At 38.6% G+C, this 25,347-nt stretch overlaps 1 protein-coding gene across 3 annotated transcripts in view; it reads right to left on the bottom strand.

Moving 5' to 3' along the window:
* PRMT3 (protein arginine methyltransferase 3) overlaps positions 1 to 23,301 on the bottom strand; it is a 136,805-nt gene extending 113,504 nt beyond the window's left edge. For 2 of the 3 annotated variants that reach the window (XM_029208431.1, XM_029208432.1), the window contains exons 1-8: positions 23,188 to 23,301; positions 22,825 to 22,957; positions 21,102 to 21,184; positions 19,556 to 19,605; positions 18,834 to 18,936; positions 11,680 to 11,839; positions 10,188 to 10,332; positions 5,359 to 5,424 (exon numbers count right to left, since the gene is read on the bottom strand). In XM_029208431.1, coding sequence (XP_029064264.1) covers positions 5,359 to 5,424; positions 10,188 to 10,332; positions 11,680 to 11,839; positions 18,834 to 18,936; positions 19,556 to 19,605; positions 21,102 to 21,184; positions 22,825 to 22,957; positions 23,188 to 23,215 — 768 coding nt within the window. In that variant the 5' untranslated portion in view covers positions 23,216 to 23,301. Of the gene's footprint in view, positions 1 to 5,358; positions 5,425 to 10,187; positions 10,333 to 11,679; positions 11,840 to 18,833; positions 18,937 to 19,555; positions 19,606 to 21,101; positions 21,185 to 22,824; positions 22,958 to 23,187 lie in introns of those variants that run through there. The other variant, XM_029208433.1, reaches the window with a different exon arrangement.
* Positions 23,302 to 25,347: the final 2,046 nt, after the last annotated feature.

Raw genomic sequence — 25,347 nt, 5'->3', positions numbered from 1 at the left:
ACCACAACATCAAGAAAATACTATAACACAGAGCATATATATTTATAGTATGGTTATAGTATATCAGTTTGAAATATTATGTGGCATAAAATATAAAAATATATATAACATGGGCTTCCCTGGTGGCGCAGTGGTTGAGTCCACCTGCCGATGCAGGGGACACGGGTTCGTGCCCCGGCCCGGGAAGATCCCACATGCCGCAGAGCGTCTGGGCCCATGAACCATGGCCGCTGAGCCTGCGCGTCCGGAGCCTGTGCTCCGCAACGGGAGAGGCCACAACAGTGAGAGGCCCGCGTATCGCAAAAAAAAAAAAAAAACACAAAAAACAAAAAATATATATATATAACACAATAGTAAGTGATAACTTCCCAAGAACTTTCATTGAAATAAGATATTTGCAAAATTAAAAAATTAAAAATAAAAGATCAGTGTGGAATTTAGAAGTTTGATAGCACAGGGCTTTGGCAATGGTGTTTGGGCATATCAACACCCACACACTGTTTCTGGAAAGACAAGTTGGCAGCACTAAAACCATCCTGGGTAGAATGACCAAGGGAGGCCACTGCTAGGAATTTACCTTATTATTCTACTCTCATATTTATAAAAAGATTTTTAATATTTTATATTTTTACATGCAGCATTATTTCTAATATAACTTAAAACAATTTATGGACAATTTTACATTGGGTTTTTGAGCCATTAAAATAATGTTAATAAAGGATTATCTAAGAGAAATTGCTGAGCTACAAAAGCTAAGTACAGAAGGGTATCATTTACTCCAATTAGAGTGTGTGTTCTTTTTTAAGACTATACATACACACACATATATAATTTATATACATATGCATATATATATAAAATTCTTCTTCAACCTTTTCTGAAGGAAGGAGAGCCTCAGACAAGGAAAGTAACAGATCCAGAATCATAGAGCTGGTAACTTGTAAAGGTAGCACTCAAACATACATAGGTCAATCTGCTTTTTAAAGCCTATATTTAAATTATATTTTAAATTATATACTAATTATTACATCTAGCTCAGATTTAGGTAGTTGGGCAAATAAACTAAAACCTGGTAGAATCAAAGAAAGAGGTAGAAATGATAACAGAATACACTAACATTATTTTATAAAATGATGAAGGAATGTGATTCACTGTTTCTAAAAAAAAAAAAGGGAAAAAGTGCATCAATTTTAACTTAGATAATAATCAAAAGCATAAAAAAGGCACCTAACTGTGAATTTCTTCAATGAACTACAAATAGAAATTAATTATGAGTGAGTGATAACACAATTACGCCACCCAAAGTTAAATTATATCTGAGAAACCATATGTCCTCCACAGGAGCTTTGTGAATTAAAACAATATTAAGAAAAAAATGAAGGAAAGGAAGTAGGAAGGGAGGGATGGAAGGACAAGGGAATGAAGGAAGGAAGACATTTTAAATTTATAAGCACCTTTTTGAAAAATAAATCTCTACCATTCACTAAATAATATGATACAGAAGCTAGTGCTGTGATATGAAATTTGTCTACTTAATGGAGATAAAAGCAAACAAAAACAATGGTAATAAAACTTAAGAAAACATGTTATTTCATACATTTTTTAAAAGAACTATATTTAAATAATTTCATGAACATGTTCTGTCATGGCACACAGAAATTATATGACTTATATATGAAAAATAGTGTTAATTAAAATATGACTAATGAATCCCACCCTAATTACTCATTCTATTTTAACATAACAGTTTCAAAGTGTAGTGGCACAGGGTTAAGGGCACTAGACTAGGACTAAAACCCTCGTTTGTTTGCTTTTTTTTAGCTGCCTGTTTTAGGGAAAGTCAATTAACCTACTGGTTTCAAATTTCCTCATGTGAAAAACAGAGATGAATACATACCTGCTATGAATACACCATATCGGTATATTGTATAGCAACAATGAGACAACATGCTTGAAAGTATTTTATAAATTATCAAATGCTATTTAAATATGTGTCGTATATTTTTAAAATCTGTAGTCATAGTATAATATAAAGAAAAGTATCCCAAATCATTTAAAAATATGAAAGCTCTAGATTACTTAATATTATTAATTATAGAAAATTATATCCTGAATATACTTCAAAGAGTTAGAAATTGACACACATATATTTTACATCACAGTATACTTTTGAGATAAAACAAATGCCAAGCAAAATTAATTACACATTGATAAATTAAATGAAAGCATCTCAGGCAAAGTACTAAGGAAAAATACTCCCTGTTTATTAGTAAGCCCCTTTCTGACTTGGGCAGATTTAATCTCTTCAGTAAAAGCAGTAAGTGGAACACAAAATAATTAAACATTCTCTGTGCTCCATGGTCACGTATTTTGTCCAAAAATGTATAATATATACAATATTTCTATAAGACTGTTACAAATGAAAAATTAAAAGCAGAAAGGGACTGTGTATAGGTCTATGAACCCAGTAAGATGTGCTTCATATACATAGAAATATTCATAATTACTTAATTTCCCAATGATTAACCTTATGTTTACTAATACTTGTGCCTTTTCAGTATTTTCTTACATAATATAACACAAAAGTCTATTCAGAGCATATTGAAAAAGAAACTTCTAACTACTTTTACTTAAAGAATTCTTATGGCATTCATATCAAAAAGTATTTTTAAAAAGATGGCTCAAAGAAAGAAAATGATAGTGCTTTTATAAAAACAAAAATCATAAAATTTTAGAACCAGAAAGGTTTAAAAAATCATTGTATTTTTATTTTTTTTTATTTTTTAACATCTTTATTGGAGTATAACTGCTTTACCATGGTGTGTTAGTTTCTGCTTTATAACAAAGTGAATCAGCTATACATAAAAAATCATTTTACAAGTGAAGCCCACAGAGATTCACCACTGTCTAAAATTACTATGTAGATGGTTCCTAAGAAGCCAGGCAGGACTAGTTATTCCCAGACTAGAACATGGTTAATTTCTATACAACATATTAAGGAAAAAATAAAATAAAAATCTAGGCAAAATCGAACTGTAAATATAATTTTTTTTTTTTTTTTTGCAACACGCGGGCCTGTCACTGTTGTGGCCTCTCCCGCTGCGGAGCACAGCCTCCGGACACGCAGGCTCAGCGGCCATTGCTCACGGGCCCAGCCGCTCCGCGGCATGTGGGATCTTCCTGGACCAGGGCACGAACCTGTGTCCCCTGCATCGGCAGGCGGACTCTCAACCACTGCGCCACCAGGGAAGCCCAACAATGTGGTTTTTTAGACAAATATTAAATAAATTGTTTCAGCACTTGGGTGCAAACATAAAAACTATAAAAATTCCACACTGATCTTTTATTTTTAATTTTTTAATTTTGCAAATATCTTATTTCAATGAAAGTTCTTGGGAAGTTATCACTTACTATTGTGTTATATATATATATTTTTTGTTTTTTGTGTGTTTTTTTTTTTTTTTTGCGATACGCGGGCCTCTCACTGTTGTGGCCTCTCCCGTTGCGGAGCACAGGCTCTGGACGCGCAGGCTCAGCGGCCATGGTTCATGGGCCCAGACGCTCCGCGGCATGTGGGATCTTCCCGGGCCGGGGCACGAACCCGTGTCCCCTGCATCGGCAGGCGGACTCTCAACCACTGCGCCACCAGGGAAGCCCAACAATGTGGTTTTTTAGACAAATATTAAATAAATTGTTTCAGCACTTGGGTGCAAACATAAAAACTATAAAAAAAATTCTTAGTCTCTGCTGCAAAAACATATAAAAAGCATACAAAAAGGTCAAGTATAAAGAACTGATAAAAACTAATACTTTAAAAATAAAATAATCATTTGTCTACAGGGGAATTAGCAAAAACAAAGAAACACACACCATCATTACCTCATAGGTAATGCTTTGGCCAAAAGATATCAGAGCACCATATAAATTTCGCAGGTCCAACTTGGCTAGATCACAAGTGAAACACCGCTCTTAGGAAACAGGTATGGAAAATGAAAAGCCAATCTACATGATATTCCAAACAACATACAAATCAGGGAAAGAGCTTTTCAACATATAAAGGTTGTTAATCACTGCTGCAACATCACGTAAAGCTCATGAAATCACCTGATAGAAGTATCTTTTAAATGGAGGTGAAAGGGGAATTATAAAAACCTGATGTTACCAATATACATGTTCTTGAAGTAGAAAGACTGGGGAAAAATTCCCAAGCAAAAGTATAAGTGGCAGAGACGATAATATATTTGACTAAATTAGTGAACTAATTTCCAATGAGGAGGAACAAAAACAGAAAACCTGAACTTTTAGATAACCATGCCAATGTAGAGAGGGAGGGAAGGAGAAAGTGAAGAAGAAAAATGGAAAAATTCACAAGGGAGGAAAAACAAAGGACACATTTTTAACACACCCACCCATATACAAAGTGAAAGATCATCTTTGAAATAACCTGAGGCAGTATTAACACTAACTGTAAAATTTAAAGTAACTCAGGGCTTCCCTGGTGGTGCAGTGGTTAAGAATCCACCTGCCTATGCAGGGGACATGGGTTCGAGCCTTGGTCCGGGAAGATCCTACATGCTGTGGAGCAACTAAGCCCGTGCTCCACAACTACTGAGCCTGTGCTCTAGAGCCTGCAAGCCACAACTACTGAGCCCACGTGCCAGAATTACTGAAGCCCGAGCGCCTAGAGCCTGTGCTCCGCAACAAGAGAAGCCACTGCAATGAGAAGCCCGCACACCGGAACAAAGAGTAGCCCCTGCTTGCCGCAACTAGAGAGAGCCCACGTGCAGCAACGAAGACCCACAGTAGCCAAGAATAAAAATTTTAAAAATTTAAAAAATAAAGTAACTCATAAAAGGGTAAATAAATGAGGTCTTAAAAGAAAGCACATAAAATAAATTGTACCTTATAATATTTGACCCTACCCACCAATAATGACTTCTTAAAATTATTAATTTGTAACTAATTAACACAAACTAAAATAATAATTAAAAGTGCTTTGATACAGAGCTTATACATTTGAAATGAATAGGAATCACAGTAAATCAAAAATATGGTTTAAGCAAAATTATCTGGATAAGCAAAGTTTAACTAAGCTATGTCACTGTAATTAATTAATTTAAAAATTAATTTTAATTTTAATTAATTTCAATTTTAAAAAAAAGAGTATATTGAATGACGGCACCAATCAGCATTTCTGTTATCAGTATACTGCACCACAGGGCAGCATCATAAAAGTTTTCCATGAAATAAAGCCAGTGTACATGAAATCAACTGCTATCACAATGATGACCTAAAGAGAGGATTTCTGCTGCCCAAGATCCACATGAAAGGTACAATTCTGTAGTCTGTGCTACTCACCTTATCTTTGAAGATATGTGGATTTTGGTATATAAAATCTCGGTAACTTTCTGTTCGTACTTTGTCCTAGGGTAGAAAGAGGAAGACATTGTGTTTACAGGATAGTCTGAACAAATAAAAATATTTAAGGAAGATATTTGCTAATTTATCACACACTTCTAGTTTCCATAGCTACATTTTGCCTGGAAAAACAAGCCTAATCTTTTTTTCCTAAAAGAAAATAATAAAGAATGGAAATAGCAACAACACACAAAGAAAACGTTTAAGAACAACACAAAGTCAAATAAGACCTAAGTTCTTAAAAATGTACATATTCTCATCTTGACATGCACTGTAAGACTTCAAGTGATAATTAATGCTAGTAGGAGATGAACGTGATGCTTTACTCCTTTAAATAGGGCCTGGAATCTAGAGCCTGATTCCCTGTGGTAGAACTATGTTAAAATATGGGAGGAAAAAACCAAACTAGATAGATGTAAAAGTTACAGTTACGTATGAAAAATGAAGCTCAACTGAGTATAGTTTCCTAAGAAAGTCACTGATCAGCACCTATCTGATTTATAATCCTGTTTTGTTTCTAGAAATGTCTGTAGTAGGAAATGACGCTTAAAAGCCTATAAGCCTAGGGCTTCCCTGGTGGCGCAGTGGTTGAGAGTCCGCCTGCCGATGCAGGGGACACGGGTTCGTGCCCCGGTCCGCAAAGGTCCCACATGCCGCGGAGCAGCTGGGCCTGTGAACCGTGGCCGCTGAGCCTGCGCGTCCGGAGCCTGTGCTCCGCAACGGGAGAGGCCACAACAGTGAGAGGCCCGTGTACCGCAAAAAAAAAAAAAATCCACTATGGAGTCTCACAAGACCTGTGACCAAGGCAGGCACTGAATGTTAACATTTATGTTGGTGCATGAACAGAGCTGATTTCCTTTTAAATCACCTCAGCTGAGACACACGCTGACAGCAAATTCAGCAGTAAGGGGCTCTGCTGCCAAGTGAGTAAAATGAGTATGATAAAAAATAACTCAGACCGGGAATTCTAGTTTTCGGTTTCACACTAGGTTAAAAAAAAAAAAAAAAAAAAAATTAGTTACACTAAATACTACAACATAAAACTTTACACAGTCCATACCCTCCAAAAAAACTTTTATGCCAATACTGGGATTTAAAAAAAACATACAAAGAGGGGCTTAAATTAAAAGGCAAGCTGTTTTACTTAATTGCTGGATCTAAAAAAGGGAAATTCCATAATTAATTCCATGTTTTCTGATGGAATTACTTCTAATTGCTTTACAAACAAAATTTTAAATCACATTTTAAAAATTGAAATCTTTCCCTCAATGTATTTTAAGAATTACTATGGGGCTTCCCTGGTGGCGCAGTGGTTAAGAATCTGCCTGCCAATGCAGGGGACACGGGTTCGAGCCCCCGTCTGGGAAGATCCCACATGCCGCAGAGCAACTAAGCCCGTGCGCCACAACTACTGAGCCTGCGCTCTAGAGCCCATGAGCCACAACTACTGGAGCCCATGTGCCACAACTACTGAAGCTGAGCCTAGAGCCCGTGCTCTGCCACAAGAGAAGCCACTGCAATGAGAAGCCCATGCACCGCAAGGAAAAGTAACCCCTGCTCGCCGCAACTAGAGAAAACCCCTGTGCAGCAACGAAGATCCAATGCAGCCAAAAATAAATAAATTTTAAAGAAAAGAATTACTATGAGAATTTAATGTTTTAAATGAATTTAAACATAGTATTAATTAATTTAAAAACTGTCTTTTTAAAAAAAACATACCATTTCATACATTTCTACCATTTTTATACCCTTCTTACACTGTAACCAGTGATTTTTGCTGACACAACAAAACCTACAAAGGGTGAACATCAGTCAAGAAGGCAGTCACTCGGAAAGCTCTCACCAATCACACTGCCTTGCCGCTGCTCTAACTTAATCACTAGCATCCCAACTCCTGTCCTAAATCCATGCACTGCTGCTCAGCTCAACTACAATCCTTCATCCGGTCTCTTCCTACATATCCATCTGCTTTTGCTCATATGCTCATCCTGGTGCAACGAAATTCAAAGTCTACTAAACACAGTGCTGTGGACATAGCAGAGCTTCAATTTAATAAATGAATTTTTGAGGAAAATTCACTAAACATGAAAATTCAAACAAATCAAAGACTAGCCCTCAAACCATTTCTAAAAATTTATTCTAACAAAAGACTAACTCTTCAATAAAATTCACTAAACATGAAAATTCAAACAAATCAAAGACTAGCCCTCAAACCATTTCTAAAAATTTATTCTAACAAAAGACTAACTCTTCAATATAAAATAAGGTAACAAACAGAAATAAAGTTATCTTTTGCACTAACCTAGTAAAACTAAGAAGCACAAAAGAATAAAATTAGAGGTCCAATATTAAGAAGACAATCTTTTAAGGCTAGTACAGTGTCATGGAATAATTCCTACCAATATTAAAACAATTTAAGTATAAGACTAAAGACAACAGAAAAGTTATGTATTATAAATTTTACCTATATAAGTAACAGTATGTTTTAAACGTATAGGCTCATGAAGGTGGACAGAATGCAAGAGTCAGCTGCAGATACAATGAGGAAAATGCAGTAATGAAAAATTAATGGTACTATAATCTGTGATAAATGTTCACCACGATGAACAATGTTTTACTTGGGGGGAAAAAAAGGAGAGTGATGCATCTCCGAATTATAACATTAGCAACAATGACTCTTCTTCAGAAAGATAAAGTGGCAAAGGATTCTGAAAGTTAATGTCCACTACTATCCCGTTATCTCTAGAATTCAAAAAAGTTATCTTCACCTTGACTCTGGAAAATAAGATTACAAACTGTCTTTATTTATAATTATAATCACAACATATGCCAAAAAAGTGTCATTAAAATACCTGTGACTAGTAAGTAACAAAAAATCCAAATAATATTGTTATAAAAGCAAGGCCAATTCTAAGCATAAAAATAAGTCCTGTATGCATGGCTTCTCAATTTTACTTTATTTATAAAGATCAGGTGAGACTCCAGTAGTAGCACAACCTTGAACAAATTATGTGTGCTAAGAACTGTTTTGATAAGAAACAGAAGAAATATTGCTTGATATAAGGCACATTTCATATTCATCCACAGTATGTAACTTAACAAAACATAAAATGGACAAATAGTTCTTTTTGAATGAAATATATCCATATTTCCTATGAAGACTTAATCAAGTTATCTCCAAGGAGAAGGTGGTTACATTGTATAACAGCAAAGGGGAATTAAGGCATGGAAAATGATATTAATAAGGAGTCTTAAGTGATTCTCTAAAAGTGAAAACACAGCGTTGGAAACTTCCAGCTGGAACTTCTTAAATATATATGTATATCAAAAGGACTTAAAATATTCCATCAGGTGTAAAGATCCTCTAGTTGTTGATACAGAGCTACAAGCGTCCAGGACAGAGATTTGGAAGTAAGTCCAAACTGGATTTCCCTGATGACTGTACTGAGAGCACTCAGATGTACTATCTTCTAGGAGTCTCAGTAACCTTATCTGTCTGAAAAACCCAATACAATTTCCATATCAAAAGCATTAAAGGTTCATGGCATTTAAATTGATGGGGTGATTTATAACGGCAAACATGGGCTTAGATTAACTCCTTTAAAGGAAATATTCTAGACACAATAAAATTAATTTTAACAGAGAAAATGGAGTATGTCAATTTCTTTTAAACAAATTCACTCTGGACTTAATTTATTACTTAGCAACAGTTATAACTGTTATTTGTAATGCTATGCAACTACCCAAGTGACAACAAAAAGCACAACCAACTGTGACAAGTCATTAGCAAAGAAATGACATGACATTGCTTTAAAAGACTCCAAGTAATTACAATTACTATTAATCAGCAAACCTCCACTCTGTGATCCCGCAAAACTGACTCAACAAAATATATACTCATTAACTACCCCTGGTTATCTTAAATGGGCATGTTTCAAGGAACACAGTCTCGGGGTGTCCGTAAAATAAACCAATCTTTTGAGGAAGGATTCAGAAAGGAATTTTTCGTTTGTTGGTTTTTAAGAAAAAAAAGTAGTGGCATCTAAAATTCACAGAGATAAACATAAAAGTTTTCAGTAATTTTTACACTCCAACATTTATTTTACTCTAGTTAGATATTTTCAGTTTTACTGAATTAAAAAACCATTTTGCTATTTTATAATCTATAATACATGATAAAATGTACATAATATACCAGGTATACCCAGAAATCTACTTATAGTTTATATGGACATTACCATTATAAAACTTAAAACCAACCAAATTCAAGTATCTGATTTAGGAAATTCTTCTATATAGCAATGATTTCAAATGTAAAAAAGTAATGCCGTAACAACTGTGAGAATTATTTATAATTAACTTTGTACCAAAGAATTATTATTCGCCCAAACTAAAGTCAGTACTGCTAATTAAAACACTAAAATTAATCATTTCCTTCACATATTAAAAGGCAAACGTATTTTTCTTCCTATTTAAAAGTTGCTCTTGAGAAGACTAAAATCGTCAGCAATTTTTACGAATGTTCTATTCCCAGCAAAAGGTAATCTCATAATAAAGATTAATAATGATCTTAAACAGAATTTACAGCATCTCTGATGCTTCTATAATCTTTTCAACGCAAGATGAGCTATCAAGCACCAAAAAGATTTAAAAAGCAGTTCTCAAAAAAACCAAAAACCAAAAAAGCAGTTCTCCCATATGTATTAAGAACCTTTTTTACTCTATTTTTCTTTTAGTATGGATTTGGTACATTTGTGCTCTTTCCTAACCTTTAGCATTTCTTCATGTATCCCATAATGCCCGTATGAGCTGAAATAAACGCCATCCTCATCCTCCTGGAGGTCTGCAATGGCAGTTGTAGATGACGAACAGGTTCTGACATCTGCGTTCATCACAAAATCCTGAGCAAATTGTCTGTAATCAATTTGAAATACACCCTTGAGACAAGTTTACTGGACCATGAAAAAAGGAAAGGCTAGAGGCTGAGGAAGAGGAAGGGGGAGGAGGGGAGTGCGGGGTGTGATGAGCCTTCTAAATCACATTCTATCTTAAGCAACGGAAAGCTCCCCCTGCTGGATCTTAAGCAATGGCATATTCAAACCCAGTTGGAAGCATTCCTTCTACAAATCACAAAAGCACTGCCAACTGCAGGCTATGGCTGTTTTATCTTTCAAGTGAACAAAATGAGCACACTATGACTTTATTCAACTTTATTATTTCTATTGTTCCAAAATCTTATTTTAGCAGCTGAATCAATATAGCATATTCCAATGCTATGAATATTCTTTAAAACCATAGTATCTCATGGAAGGGTTATATAGGCAGAAAGCAGACCCAAACTGGGAATTATTTACACACATCAACACCATCCGCTCGGGCTCTAAAACTCAGTTCCTTCTCTGATAACAACGCATCAAGAATCTATGAGGTATATATGGGAGAGAAGTGTAAAGAGGCACATAATAGAGTTGTTGGTTACTAGATTACCCAGCATAAAATCTCAGAAAAAGGGAAACTACAATCAGCTATACTATTTTTCCTGCTGGACATTCTGGCAAACCATCAAAAATGGGTAATTGGGCAATAGCAACCAACTTACAAATCTAACAGATTTAAGCTAGAGGTATATACACTTGGTAGTAATGCAGAATCTCAGACACCACGTATTTCAGGCCTCCTGAATCAGAATCTAGTTTAACGAGACACCCAGATGATTCGTATGCACATTAAATTCTGACAAGTACTAAGCCAGCAGAATATTAATTTACTCACTAGAGAAAACCATCCTATGTAGCTGGTTTTCTGATTACATACTTCATCATAATTATATTGTGATTCTTTAAAAACAAAAATTTCAACCCTGTATTTTCCACAAGCCTAAAAAATATTAATCCCTACACTTTAAAAAGTCTAGGAGAGAAAAAGTAAAATGAAGAAATCTATTAGAAATAAGGTAATTCAAAGGAAGGCAATATCAAAGAACAAAAAGCACTCAAGAGAAACACACTCCCCAGAACAATTATCATTAGTACAAAAGTAATTATAAAGAAATATAAGAGGACAGATAAAACTACAGAATTTTATGTTAATCAACGACATCCACAATGTATAAAAAATACTGCGTACCTTTAATATTATTGAAATTAAATATCTACACTGTGCTTTCCAGTATATGAAATATTTTACCATATTCTATCTTTTTATGAATTACATTATTTTGGGGATCTAAACAATTAATTTTCTATAAGATTGATAAATTACTTCATTCTTTGCAGATCCTCACGCACTCCAGCTAACGCAGCTTCAGCAGACAGTGCCCTGGCTTCCATGTGTTTCAATTTTTCAACAACTGATGTATTTTCACTGAGTCCACTGGGGTATGAGAATGGAACTGACACGGGTTCATAAAGATCTTCTACATCTAAATAGATAAATGGACATTTCTATCAGGCCATCTTATAACAATGAAGCACATATAAATGTGTTACGAGTAAGTATATACTAAGTGCCTATTATGCGGCCAACTGAGAAAAATTAGTACTTTTAATTAAATAAATATTTAATATCCAAACTATTCCAATTTGAGTTTAAAGAGCATGCTGTTAGTCTAAACTTTTCACTAGTTGGCTAAACTGAACACATAAATAAGCATTAATTGTACTGAACCAAACCCAGGAAGAAACAAAAAAGTAGAAGGAAAAAACTCATATTTATTGATCATCAGGTATCTTTCAAGTTCATGCATTACATCTCATTCCATCTTCAAAACAAACCTAAAATATAAACATTTATCCCTATTTTAAGACATGGGAAAAATAAATTTCAGAGAAACTGACTAGCCCAAAGTCATGCAGCTGTTTAATGAAGGAACTACAATTCAAACCCATGCCTGCCTTCCCAGCCCGTGTTCTTGCCACCACACACGGCCACCTCCAGCCTCTGGGTCTTTATCTGTAGAGTAACAGGTATGACATTTAGATATTCCTTAAGGACAGTGTGTAGGTAAGGAATTCTGTACATTCAATAACTTTTTCATCATGGGTAAGGTGGTGTGCAATCTATACACTGTCTTATTGCTGACATTATTAAATATCCTAATTCCTAATATTATTAAAAATTCTTGATTTAAATTTAATTTCATTATATGTAAATCATTAACTTCTGCTATAGAAGTTAATATATGTAAATCATTAACTCTGTAAACAGAAGTTAATATATGGAACTAGTGAGTTTTACAAAATCCCAATGTCCACTGACAGGTCTAATTAACTGCTGAATCAACTTAAAGCAATAAAAACAATGCAGATATTATACTGTCTCCTCAGTACAGCTCTGAGGGAAACACGACTTTTTTTTTTCCTATTCAGTTTTTACCTGCAACACTTCTTTAGAGCTGGGACAAAATAACTAAGCTTCACAAATACATGATAATATTATAACTTAGAGACTAGAGCCTAAATTGAACTTGTTATAAAAGCAGTATGGTGTGCCACGAAACTCTAAACAGTCTAGCAGAATACTGACTCGTTGCTTTTAAAAACTACAGATTCGGGCTTCCCTGGTGGCGCAGTGGTTGAGAGTCCGCCTGCCGATGCAGGGGACACGGGTTCGTGCCCCGGTCTGGGAAGATCCCACATGCCGCGGAGCGGCTGGTCCCATGAGCCATGGCCGCTGAGCCTGCGCGTCCGGAGCCTGTGCTCCGCAACGGGAGAGGCCACAACAGTGAGAGCCCCGCGTACCACACACACACACACACACACAAAATAGTCAATTTATCAGAAAGACATAACAATTATAAATGAGAATAAACCTCACAAAAGAGCTTCAACGTACACAAAGCAAAAGCTGATAGAATGGCAAAAAAAGACAATCCTCTAATCACAGCCAGAGATTTAAATACACTCCTATCAACAACTGATAGAGGTAGATTTTTAAAAATCCAAAAAGACATAAAAGATTTGAACAAAAATATTCAGCACCATGAATTATTTATAGAATACCGCACCCAATTACTGTATCCTGACATTTTTGAAGAACACTGATCAGTAATTTAGAATTTAGTAGACTGTCCCTCAACCTGGGATCATCTGATGATTTTTCATTATTAGAATGAGGTTAAACATTTTTGGCAAGAACAGCAGAGAAATGACGTTGCCTCCTCAGAGCATTACACCAAGGGGTTCGTGGCGTCAGTACACTTATTACTGGTGATGTTAACCTTGATCACTTGGTTATGGTAGTGTCTGCTCAGTTTTTCCACTCAAAAGTTTAACAGCTCCTTTGTAGTTAAATTTCTTGGGGGACATACTTTGAACTATGCAAATCCTATCTCACCCACCTAAATTTTCACCTACTAATCTTAGCATGCATGGGTTACTCTTTTCTGCAAGTTACTACCGTGGTGTTTGCCTAATACTGATTTTCTATTTCTCTTTTTCCTTTGACATTTATTAACAGGAATTCTACGCTGAAGCGGAGCTACTCCTTCCCATTTATTTGGTTGCTTATTCATGTCAAGAAGAACTCATGGACATTTATTTTATCCTATGGGTTAAAACCCAATACTGTCATTTTCTGTATTGATTAAATGTTTCTAGCTTTGGCCACTAGGAGGTCCTTCAGGTTGGTTCCTGTGTTCTTTAGGTTAAGTCCCCTCTTCCCCCACTTTTTCTTAAGTACTTCCTAATTTTCTGGAACAAGGTGTCCTAGACTTATCTTGTATTTTCCCTGCCCCACCTGGAAATCAATCATCTCTCTAAGGACTCTTGGTTCCTTTTATTAATAAAGGATTATAAATCAAGATCTGGGCACTAGGTATGCTCATTGCTACTGGGGTTTTTCTAGGCCCTTTCAGCAGAGCTAGGAAGTATATGTATTATACTAACCCCCCCCCCACACACACACATCTACATTTCTGTATCTGTCTGTATAAGAAAAACTATGAATTTACACTGACACTTCTGATTCCAATTTGTCAACAAAGGACTCATTTCATCCTTCATTTCCTTATCCGAAACCTCATTCTCCAACTGTGAGAAACCTGGCTTTTATCCATAATTTTTAAAAATAAATTTATTAATTTTATTTTATTTTTGGCTGTGTTGGGTCTTCGTTGCTGCGTGTGGGCTTTTTCTAGTTGTGGTGAGCGGGGACTGCTCTTCGTTGCGGTGAGCAGGCTTCTCATTGTGGTGGCTCCTCTTGTTGCAGAGCACGGGCCCTAAGCGTGTGGGCTTCAGTAGTTGTGGCTTGCGGGCTCTAGAGCGCAGGCTCAGTAGTTGTGGCGCACGGGCTTAGTTGCTCCACGGCATGTGGGATCTTCCCGGACCAGGGCTCAAACCCATGTCCCCTGCACTGGTGGGCAGATTCTTAACCACCGTGCCACCAGGGAAGCCCCATCCATAAATTATTAACTCACATGTTCCATTCTAGCATACACAAAAATAGTGTCAGAATTGCTAATTCTTACCCTGCAAGAAATGCCTTTTCTTACTGGATTACAACGTTGATGCAGTTCTTTTCATCTGGAGCCTCAGCACAACATCCATTAAAGGCTTCAGTTACTCACCTAGTTCTTTTCCTCCCCACTCCCTGCAGTATGGTTACATTATTCCTTTGTATTACAGTTCAGTTCATCTGTTAGTGCGTGCATTCCATTTCGCACCAGCACCACCCTTGTATACATACATCCTCGTTGTTTCAATTGTTGATTTTTTTGATTATATGAAGGCTATAAAAAACATTACTGGGCTTCCCTGGTGGCGCAGTGGTTGAGAGTCCGCCTGCCGATGCAGGGGACACGGGTTCGTGCCCCGGTCCGGGAGGATCCCACATGCCGCGGAGCGGCTGGGCCCGTGAGCCATGGCCGCTGAGCCTGCGCGTCCGGAGCCTGTGCTCCGCAACGGGAGAGGCCACAACAGTGAGAGGCCCGCGTACCACAAAGAAAAAATAAATAAATAAATAAATAAAATAAAAACATTACTATAGTCCTGAGAGTTGGAGCTATACAAAGAGATATACTCAGCAAAGTGTCACTCGATCCTCATCCCTGTTACCTCAATCCCACTGTGCCCTTCCTTCCTTGTCCCACAAACCCCGTTCAGTAACAATCTCTTCAGTTTCTAGTTTATCCTTCCTGTATTTCTTTTGCACAAATGAGCAGACACATAAGCATTTTCCTAAATCTCTTTCTTTCTTACATGAAGAGTATCATAGTAGATATTCTTTTGAGCTTTGCCTTTTTCATTTGACAGTATGTCCTGGATAACACTCTGTACCAGTTCAGTTCATTCTTTGCAATAGAGGATAGAGGTATACTACTCCATGGTGTGGACGTGCCATAGTTTATTCAACTGCTCTCCTCTATATGGGCATTTGTCTTATATGTATTTTCAGAATGTTGGAGGTGTACCTTCAAGACCAATTCTTATGAGTGAAACTGCTCAGTTAAAAATCGCATGTTCAGGCCTTCCCTGGTGGCGCAGTGGTTGAGAGTCCGCCTGCTGATGCAGGGGACACGGGTTTGTGCCCTGGTCTGGGAAGATCCCACATGCTGTGGAGCGGCTGGGCCCATGAACCATGGCCGCTGAACCTGCACGTCCGGAGCCTGTGCTCCGCGACGGGAGAGGCCACAACAGTGAGAGGCCCGTGTACAGCAAAAAAAAAAAAAATCGCATGTTCAGTTTTTTAGGTATTGCTAAATCTGCATTCTACTAGCAATCTTAGGACAGTGCCTGTCTCTCCACAGCTTTGTCAACAGAATGTGTTGTCATATTGTAAAAATTTTTACCAGTCTGAGAGGTGAGAAATGGTATCTTGCTATTGGGCTATTTTCCTACCTCTTTTTGGTAGAATTTTTCCCCATTTTTCTATCAACTGTTTTGATCCTTTGTCCCTTAATTTTTAAGAGTCTTTTATGTAAAAAGGATATTAACCCTTTGCGGAGTATGTTTCAAATATTATACCATACTTTAAAAAAAATTAACTAAACTCCATTTTATTCACTCAGATTTCATTAGTCTTCCCCTAATGTCCCCTTTCTGTCCCAAGATCCCATCCAGGATACCACATATGTTTAGTTGTCATGTCTCCTTAAGCCCCTCTTGGCTACAACAGCTTCTCAGGCTTCCCTTGACATGGATAGTTTTGAGGAGTACTGGTCAGGCAGTCTGTAGAATGTCCCTCACTTTGTGTCTGTCTCATGGTTTTTCATGGTTAGACTGAGATTACTGGCCTGGGAGGAAGACCACTGAGGTAAAGTGCCATTCTCATCACATGATATAAAGGGTCCATACCACTGACATTACATCACCAATGATGTTAACCTTCATTACCTGGCTAAGGCAGTGTTTGCCAGGTTTCTCCATCAGTATAGTCACTTCTCCCCACTTACACTGTACTTTCATTGCCTATTTTCTTAGTTATCCCCTTTTTAAATTTAGTCATCTTTATATTCTCAAAGCCCAATACAAAGCAGATGCTCAATAACTATTTACTGAAAGACAGTGCAGGTGAAATAGTCAGTAATCAAGCCAGGAGCCATGAGAATGAAGAACCTTCTGTTCCATCTCTCTACACCAATGGCCAGGAGAACAGATCTTTTGCTTTTTTTTTTTTGGCTGTGCCGTGCGGCTTGTGGGATCTTAGTTCCCTGACCAGGGTTCAAACCCGTGCCCCCTGCAGTGGAAGCATGGAGTCCTAACCACCGGACCGCCAGGGAAGTCCCACAGATCCTTTGAGAGGCACGGGCGGTGCACTAACAAGCATGCCCAGTTCAAGTTCCACCTCCTTTACTAGGCCCCTTAACTGTTCCAGATCTCGGTCATGACTTCTTCATCTAAACTCCTTAGAACTTATTTACTAATAACAATAAATTCTCCTTCATTAAGCACTTACTCTCTGACAGGCACTGTGCTAATATGCATTATCTTTGTAACAATTTTATAAGGTAGGTGTCATTATCACTTTTATAAATTAAAATTAAGTGTGAAAGAAGTTAATATACCTTTGGAGAGTGAAGAGGTCAATACCAATCTGTATCCATAGTGACCAGCAAATAGCACTCGGTATCTGTTGATCTGAGTAATCTCTCCCTCTTCTGAACGGCACTATTTTTCCTACTTCTCATGAAACTTACTATATTCCACCTTATCTTATAATACAGGACAGTCATTCAAAAACAAAACACTCCTACTATTAGATTGTGGGCTCCCAATGCGAAGGATTCATTTCTTCATGTTTCTAAAGTATTTAACATACTACTTTCAACCTGTGAGTGTTCAATTTTGAGTTTAGGGAGTCACGAAGAACACCTAGTGGGCACTTTGTCATGTATCAAAGAGATCACTTTGGTTACTTTGAGGAGAAATAAAATTTAATAGAAGTTGTAAAAATGGGAAAGAATCAACCTAGGCCTCACCAAATTTTAGAGGTAGAAAGTTGGAAATCTGGCCCTATTTCTCATTTTATAGATGAAGACCTAAAAAACAGAAAGCTTAAGTGCTTTGTCCAGGGTCACTTAGTTCCTGAATCCTACATTAAGGTTCTTACTATAGCATCACACTGCCACACAACTTCTCTTGATGGTACTTCTCAAGGAAATGAGTGGTTTTCCACAGTTCCCACTTACCAAAGGACTGCCCAAATACACAGTGTCAAACTACTATCTGTGAAGGTGTGTGTCTGTTTAGAATGGTCTTGCTGATCTGAAGACAGCAAACCCCTCTATCTCACCTAACTGGCACAAAAAACATGAAAGAAAGCATAAATTAAAAAAATAATAATAAATCATGAACTCCAACAAATTAGACCTATAGAGAGCCAACAGAATTTTCATAAGATTCCTGTTCAATAAGGAATGAACCAAAGCACAGAGCAAGAAACTAAGAAAGCTACAGTCAAAAGACGAGTGACCCTGCCACAAGGGAGGCTTAAGAGTTAGTATACGTGGGGAATTTTCGTGGAATCTGTCCTGCAGCAAAACAAAAGCTCCATAAATTAGATGTCTTAAGAAAAGTCATGTATCTGATTGTATTATGAGGTAAAAACAGCAATATTATTAAATTTACTTAAATCTATTAAATATTAAATATACTGATTTAATTTTTTTTATTTAAATTTAAAATTTCATCGATTTTAATTACATTAAAAATCAGTCTGACAACTAAAAATTATTCTCTCAAGTCTCCCTATGTTTCAAAACATCTTTTACACAATGTTTAACCCAAGCTCATATTCCTCCCTGGTAACTGTTAGTGTGACTCTCACTTTCTAAGTGACTTAACGTTCCTTCTGAAACCAACTACCTGACGAGGTCTTTAGAGAATCAAGGGGATGATATATCTTCCTGTAACACCTAACCACTATTTTGCCATAACAAATGACCCTGCTTTAAAGTAGATACCATATGTTCATCTTACCAAATTGAAGTAAAAGGTCATCTTCTAATACCGGCTTTAAATACTCTTCTTTCTCCCAAGGCACTGGGTTGTATATGGAATTCATATATTCAACTGGAGGATTCTGGAAGTAAAATTAATTGCATATTTTTTCACTGCACATAATCACAAAATCCCCCTACCAAAAAACTGGGAAAATTAAACAAAAAAGGAAATCATGTCTACATCACACAAAATCTCTATTTAAACAGTCTATGTTCACCGGCTATTTCATTAACTTGACTGGATGACTGCTTAATTGTTTCAATGCACAGTTTTATATTGTTTGGATTTTGAGGAAATGGCAATATAAACATCAACTGACTAGAACAAAGTATTTAAAAAACACAACAAAAAGAGTAACCAAAGCACTTAAAAATCGCACTAGAAATTATTTCTGATTTTACAGAAAGACTATCAGTATTCCCCTTTATCTGACAGTGAATTACTCTGCCACATAACATTGATTCATCTCTTACACAAAATTAAAAAACACACTTAAGTATGGTACGTATCCATTTACTTGGTGCTGTATGTTGTGCTAGTTCCTAATGTCCATGATTCCCCCAATATGATGAGTGTCAAATTTAAAACAGTTCCTTATACAGCAGTTTCTCATATTCTTTTAAAAATCGGTGCATTGATAATCGCTGTAGTACTTCTTTAGGTTTTAAACAAAATTGTAGATTAAGCTACCACCTTACCTTAAGTCTAATAAAATTTATTAGTTTAATGTATCCATAAAATTCAAGTCCTGAAAGGGAAAAAAAAAATAATTCACCTTTTAACATAACATGAGTTTTGTTTCATTAACCTGCTCCGAAGATGCTTCTCTGGTTAGACAATAAAATATTTCTGTCCTCTCAACTACTACTTAAAAGTTTTGAATTTTTTATTAAGAACTAGAAACAGTAACTCTGACACTTCAGAATATTTTAATTGAGAAACAGCCAGAAAGGACAAATTTTTAAGTGCTTTTCTTGCATTTCTGAAAAATCGGAAATTAATTTTTAGAATTCTACTCACTTATCAGAACAATACAAATGAGGAAAATTAGGCCCTTGATTTTACCAAGTATTTGGCAGTTAATACTAGAGTTGATACTAAAGTTTCTAAATCCCCAATTTTTATGGTACCTACCAAACTATAATTTTGCCAGGACACAGAGTATACAAAGTATACTAGCTTTTACATTAAGTTAAATGATGCAAATGAAAAAATAGTGAGGCTTGTTATCTGGTTCTCATCTTTTCAGAAATGAAGCAGCATTTAAAATAAGGGAAAGCAATAGCATATCCAACCAATTATTATTTGTCATGAGAAATACTGTTATGAGAACATACCAGCATATAAAAATGTTTCATATGCGTAACAGCACACAAAAGCCCCTATTGGTATTGAAAAAGATATAAAATAATATAAAGTACGGTTTCAGTTCAGTTTTAAAATGCACATTAAAAACATGAAAAAAATGAAACTAAGTCACTTATATCTTACAAAAGTAGTTGCAGTTGAATTTATGATTCATAAACATACTGTATCATATGTTTATCTGAGACCCCAGATCTGCCTAATATTTGGTATTCTTCAGTAATGTCCTTTCTAGTTGTTAGTAAATACAGGGACCAAAAAGCCAATTCTGTATTTAGTTAATATTAGTGGGATACTGTAGCTCTTCTATATTCGTTTAAATTAGAAGGCTTTAATTTTCAGTATGTTTAGATGCAAGTTTCAATAGAATCAGCAGCTGAATCTCTGGATTACCACCTTAACTTTAGCACTCGCTTTTTCCACACTCTCTTACCAAACTCCTTATAAAACTCAACCTTGTATGCCTTGAAGTCCATGTTATGCTTTGACCTGATAAGTTGTCTTTTTTCATAATGATCCACCTCCTTTTCCAAAGTCCACCTCTACCCTTTGCTCTCCCTAATTCTAATATCCACGCCCCTTGTCTTCCTAATTCTAAAATGATTAAAATGTAATCACATACCAAGGATTTTTTGGGGTTTTTTTTTCCTTTTTTGTTGTGAAGGCAATTTAAGCTTAAATAGTCAATCATATCTAGAAGAATGACTTATTTATCAATCTTTCCTCAAAAGCCATTTGTCAAAAACACGCCATTTTCATAAGTTGTTGTCATGTGTTTCACTATATTGGATTTGTATAGGAAAGGAATGGTCTGGAAAAACATAATGTTTGAATTTAAATTTCTCAACTAAAATTTTCTTTATTCTAAAAATTACTCACCATGCTTATGAACCATGTTATCAATATTAAATTGATGCTCAGACTTACAGTGTGAAAATGTTTCTTCAGCAGATGTAAATAACCTGAAAAACCAAGCAACAGCTTCATGAAATAGTCCCCTAAGAAGTCTAAATATTGACTTCATGTTAGATATAAACTTTTCCCCCTCACTCTGCAGGTTTCCAGTTTTACTTCCAATTAATTAAAAAAAACCAAACACACCTGTAGAGAGGAACCCAGCACTCCTAAAGGGAATTAGTACTTCTGAGTCCCATTTTACACCTAAAACAAACTACCCTTTAAAATGTTGAGCTGAATTTGCCAAATAATAGCACTGAATTTATCACAAGGCTTCTAAGAAAGAGAACTCCCTTTGATAGACTGTGTCTCTTAAGACCTGAAAAATTCACTGCATAAGATTCTTTTCTCCTCTAAGTATCAACTCTGCTTTCAGAGGCTCTGAACTGACACAGCTCAAACTGCTTTTAGAAATAAAGCATAAAATGTATAATTTTATAGCTAGTAAATTCCCAAAGTGCCATATTTCGAAAAGTGGTCTTACAGCGCTCCCCAAGGATTTGTATTATAGACACTGTGAGGGCCAAGCTCCTTTATTCTGTGACCTGCAAAACTGAAGGACGTGTAATAACACACGGCAGAGAGCCTGCATTACCTCTTCTATATGCTTAGCACATATGCAGCAGTTTTCAACAAATGTTTACCGAGAGAGCTTATTTATACAGTATTTACACAGCCTATCACAAAGAAGTACCTCCCTGATGCTCAATAAATATTATTTTTTGACGACTACAGTATATGCAGACATCCCGTACCTACCCACATGAGGCTACACGTGGGAACAATGACGAATCGTCAGAAGCTAATATACCACCCATCAGCACCACGCTGAGACTCAGGGGATACTGGTAAAATGTTTATTAAAGTAACACTGGCCAGTGCCAACCAGGCTTCTTTCATGCCCACTTGCCCAGGACAGCAGCCAAAGTCAAAGATGAAGAGGCAGAATTTTAAGTGGAAAAAACATGTATTTGGTTATAAGACAAACCACAGCTTTGTGACTTTGAACAAGTTACTGGTATTGCAGCGTCTTTTTCCCTAAGTGAAAATGGCATCAATTCCTTTCCCCTCAATTGGGGGGGGGGGAGCCCCTAACAAAGGTGATTCTTTAAACGGCTCAAATGGAACTATTACACCTGATAAGCTTTCTGTCAAAGAATTATAGAATGGGAGAGCCTGAACGGTTCTAGAAGGTTGAGGGATTAATCGAGTTTAGTGACTCCCAAACTTGTTACTCTTTAGAATCACTTCAGCTAGGGTCTTTGTAGAAACAGATTCCTAGACCCTATCCCTGATTTAGAAGGGCTGAGGTGCAGTTTAGCATCTGTACATTTTTTTCTTAAGTGTCTCGGGTGACAGAGGTGCACAACCAGATGTGGGAACCACAGATCCGGCCCAGAACCCTTTCATTTTACACAAGAGGAAACTGAGGCCCGTCAAAGTGAAGCAGTGTAACCTGGCTTCCAGTTCATGGTTCCTCCCTGGAAACCACTGTGGGTCTTCCGGCTCAACAAACCCTCACTCCAAAGCACGGGCTCCAGACTTCCAGGGCAGCCACTTGGGCTGGACTCCAGAGGAGCAGACCACACAGACCCATGGGGCCCGGCCACCCTAGGGCTGGCGCCTCGCGCTGAGGTGGACGAACCTGTCACAGAACAGGCAGGGGGTCTGCTGCTTGTCGTGGGGGAGATCGGCATCTTCCTCATCCTCCCAGGAGGCCTCGTCACCGCTGTCTGACAGTCCTGGCAGGTCCTCCTCCTCCACAGCGCCCCGGCCGCCTAGCACACGCAAACGGTCAGCTCTGCCTCGGACCCCAGTGCCAGGAGGGCGGACGAGGGGCAGCAAAGCGAGAGCGCTCTGGGCCCGGCGGGCCCTCCCCCCCACCTCCCCCTCCCTCTTTGCAGGGCCCCACCACCCCGGCTCCGCGTCCCGGGCGCAGGGGGAGGGGAGGGGCTTTCACCGGCCCCACGGCGTCGCGGCCTAGGTGCTGAAGGGCCGGGGTACCCACCGTCTGCGCCCGACGCTAACGAACACATGGCGGCTGTGCCACGAGAGCCCGGCGCGCCTGGGGGCGGGGACCAGGCTGGGCAGCGCACGCGCAACCGCCTCCGAGCCTTCCCGGCCCGAGAACCCGGGAACGAGCGTGAGTGTGAGCGTGAGCGCGAGCGCGGGCGCGGGCACGCGGTGGGGCCGAAGCTCCGGGAACCCTGCGGCGCCCGGAAACAGGAGAGCCTGCGCGCCGGCTCGCGAGCGCTTCCGGCCTCGGGGCCGCGGCGTTGTTCACGTGAGCTGGGGTGGGCGGGGCGAGAGCCCGGGCTCCGCCTCCTGCCGCAGGGTTGATGCAGCGCGCGCCGAGTAAGCGCTGAAACCTGGGCTGGGCGTTGCAGGCTTAGACTTGGCTTTTGTGTTCTCCTCGGGCTGCGGCAGGCCTTAGCGGGAGGTCCTAAACCGCGGCCCAGAGCCCAGAGGTGGAAGCGGTTCTGCAGTCGGCATCGCGCCCCCTGTGCGTCCCTTGTTCGAGGGATGAGCGGCTAGTGGGGGGGCGACCTGCTCGCTGCGCCCTCTGGTGACGGAGGAGGTCGAACGCAAGCGAGAGGCTGGTACTCCACACTGGTTCCGGGGCTCCCTGGTCCCCGTGGGGTGCGGCTGGGGAGAGGGAACTGCAGGGGCCAGTGGGTGTACCAGGGGCCACAGAGGGGCCAGAGTCTCGAGGACTGTTTTAAGGAGTTCAGTCTTTAAAGTGTATGTCCCAAGTTCTAGTGCCAGGTGCTAGCACTGGGCTTGGCACAAGTTTATCCAGTTAAATTGACTACCACGGCCTACCAGGCTCTGCATAATCCGCCTAACATCTCACCTCAACCCTCCACCTTGGGCCCCGTCCTCCAGCCTTTTATTTGGTGCTAATCATTATCCCACCTCAAGGTCTTTACTAAGAATGTTCTACAAAAGGGTAGATACTTTTTGTCTCAGCCAGAAAGTCTTTCCTCAGGCCATCTTTTCTAAAGTAGTTTCCACTGTCATTCCAGCAGCCTCCTGTTAGTTTCTTTCTTATCACCTACCATTTGCTTTTTCCTTTCTTCTTCCCGTCTTTAGTCACAACACAGTTTGAGCATGAGGGTAGGGCCATGTCTCTACCTTCATTTCTCTGGCACATAATATATGGCCTAACTCATAGGTAGGTACTCAATATTAATTTGCTGAATGAAAAAAAACTGCTGAATGAGAACGATGCCTTGTATTGTTGCTAAACTCTTCTGAATGCACTCCTTTCCCTTGACTGTAAACCCCTAGAGGACAGAATCCATCAAATATTAGTTTGGAAGCCCCCTTATATTGCAGGCCACTGCCAGAATATCTGCTGGCTTTGCTGGGTTAACTTACTATTCACTGATGTAGACCCACTGCCTACGTGCCCAGTGGCACATAGGAGGCATTTCAATAAGCTGAATGAACTTCAAGGTCATTTGTTGCCTGGGCTCATCCAGCTTTTTCCTTCATCCTTCCAACATACTCTCCAGCAAGGCCCATCTTCTCCCCATCTGCATAACATTTGGAGGGAAACCTGCTAAATCCCATTAACACCCAATCATTCCATGTTAACAGTAGCGAAGTAACACCCAGTGCAGAGGAGTGACTTGGGCCAGAATCTTGTTCCTTGAAGTTTATGTGTCTCCACAATGCTGGGCTTAGGAGGGAACAGCTTTTTTCTTTACTCCAAAGATAAACACAGACCCTCTCCCATCACCCCACTTCACTACTGAGGTCAGAAAAGAATGTTGAACAAGACCTGACAGCAGGTTTGTGGGTAAGGAATTTCAACACAGAGAGAATAACTTAAAACTGGCCACTGGGTTTAGCTGCTTTTAGAGCCCACCAGCCTCAGTATATCCTCATGGAGTCCCCTTAATTCGTGCCTCACTTCTTGGAGCCCATGCTTGTTATCACCTAAACAAACAGGCTCTTCAGAGTCCAGCCCCAAAGGAACCCCACCTGGCAGGAGGCAGATGTTCCTTCCATCTCCTTCCTAAAGCCCACGTTTCAAGTCCTCACCCCATCCTAAAATATGCCTCTTTCCTAGATGACTGACATTGGGAATGTCCAACCCCTTCTAAAGACAGACAGACACACACACACACACACACACACACACACACACACACACACACAC

Source organism: Monodon monoceros, unplaced genomic scaffold (assembly GCF_005190385.1).
Source record: "Monodon monoceros isolate NGI ecotype Baffin Bay Population unplaced genomic scaffold, NGI_Narwhal_1 Super_Scaffold_7, whole genome shotgun sequence".
In the NCBI taxonomy this organism is placed as follows: Eukaryota; Metazoa; Chordata; class Mammalia; order Artiodactyla; family Monodontidae; genus Monodon; species Monodon monoceros.
This window is presented reverse-complemented; position numbering and strand designations above follow the sequence as displayed.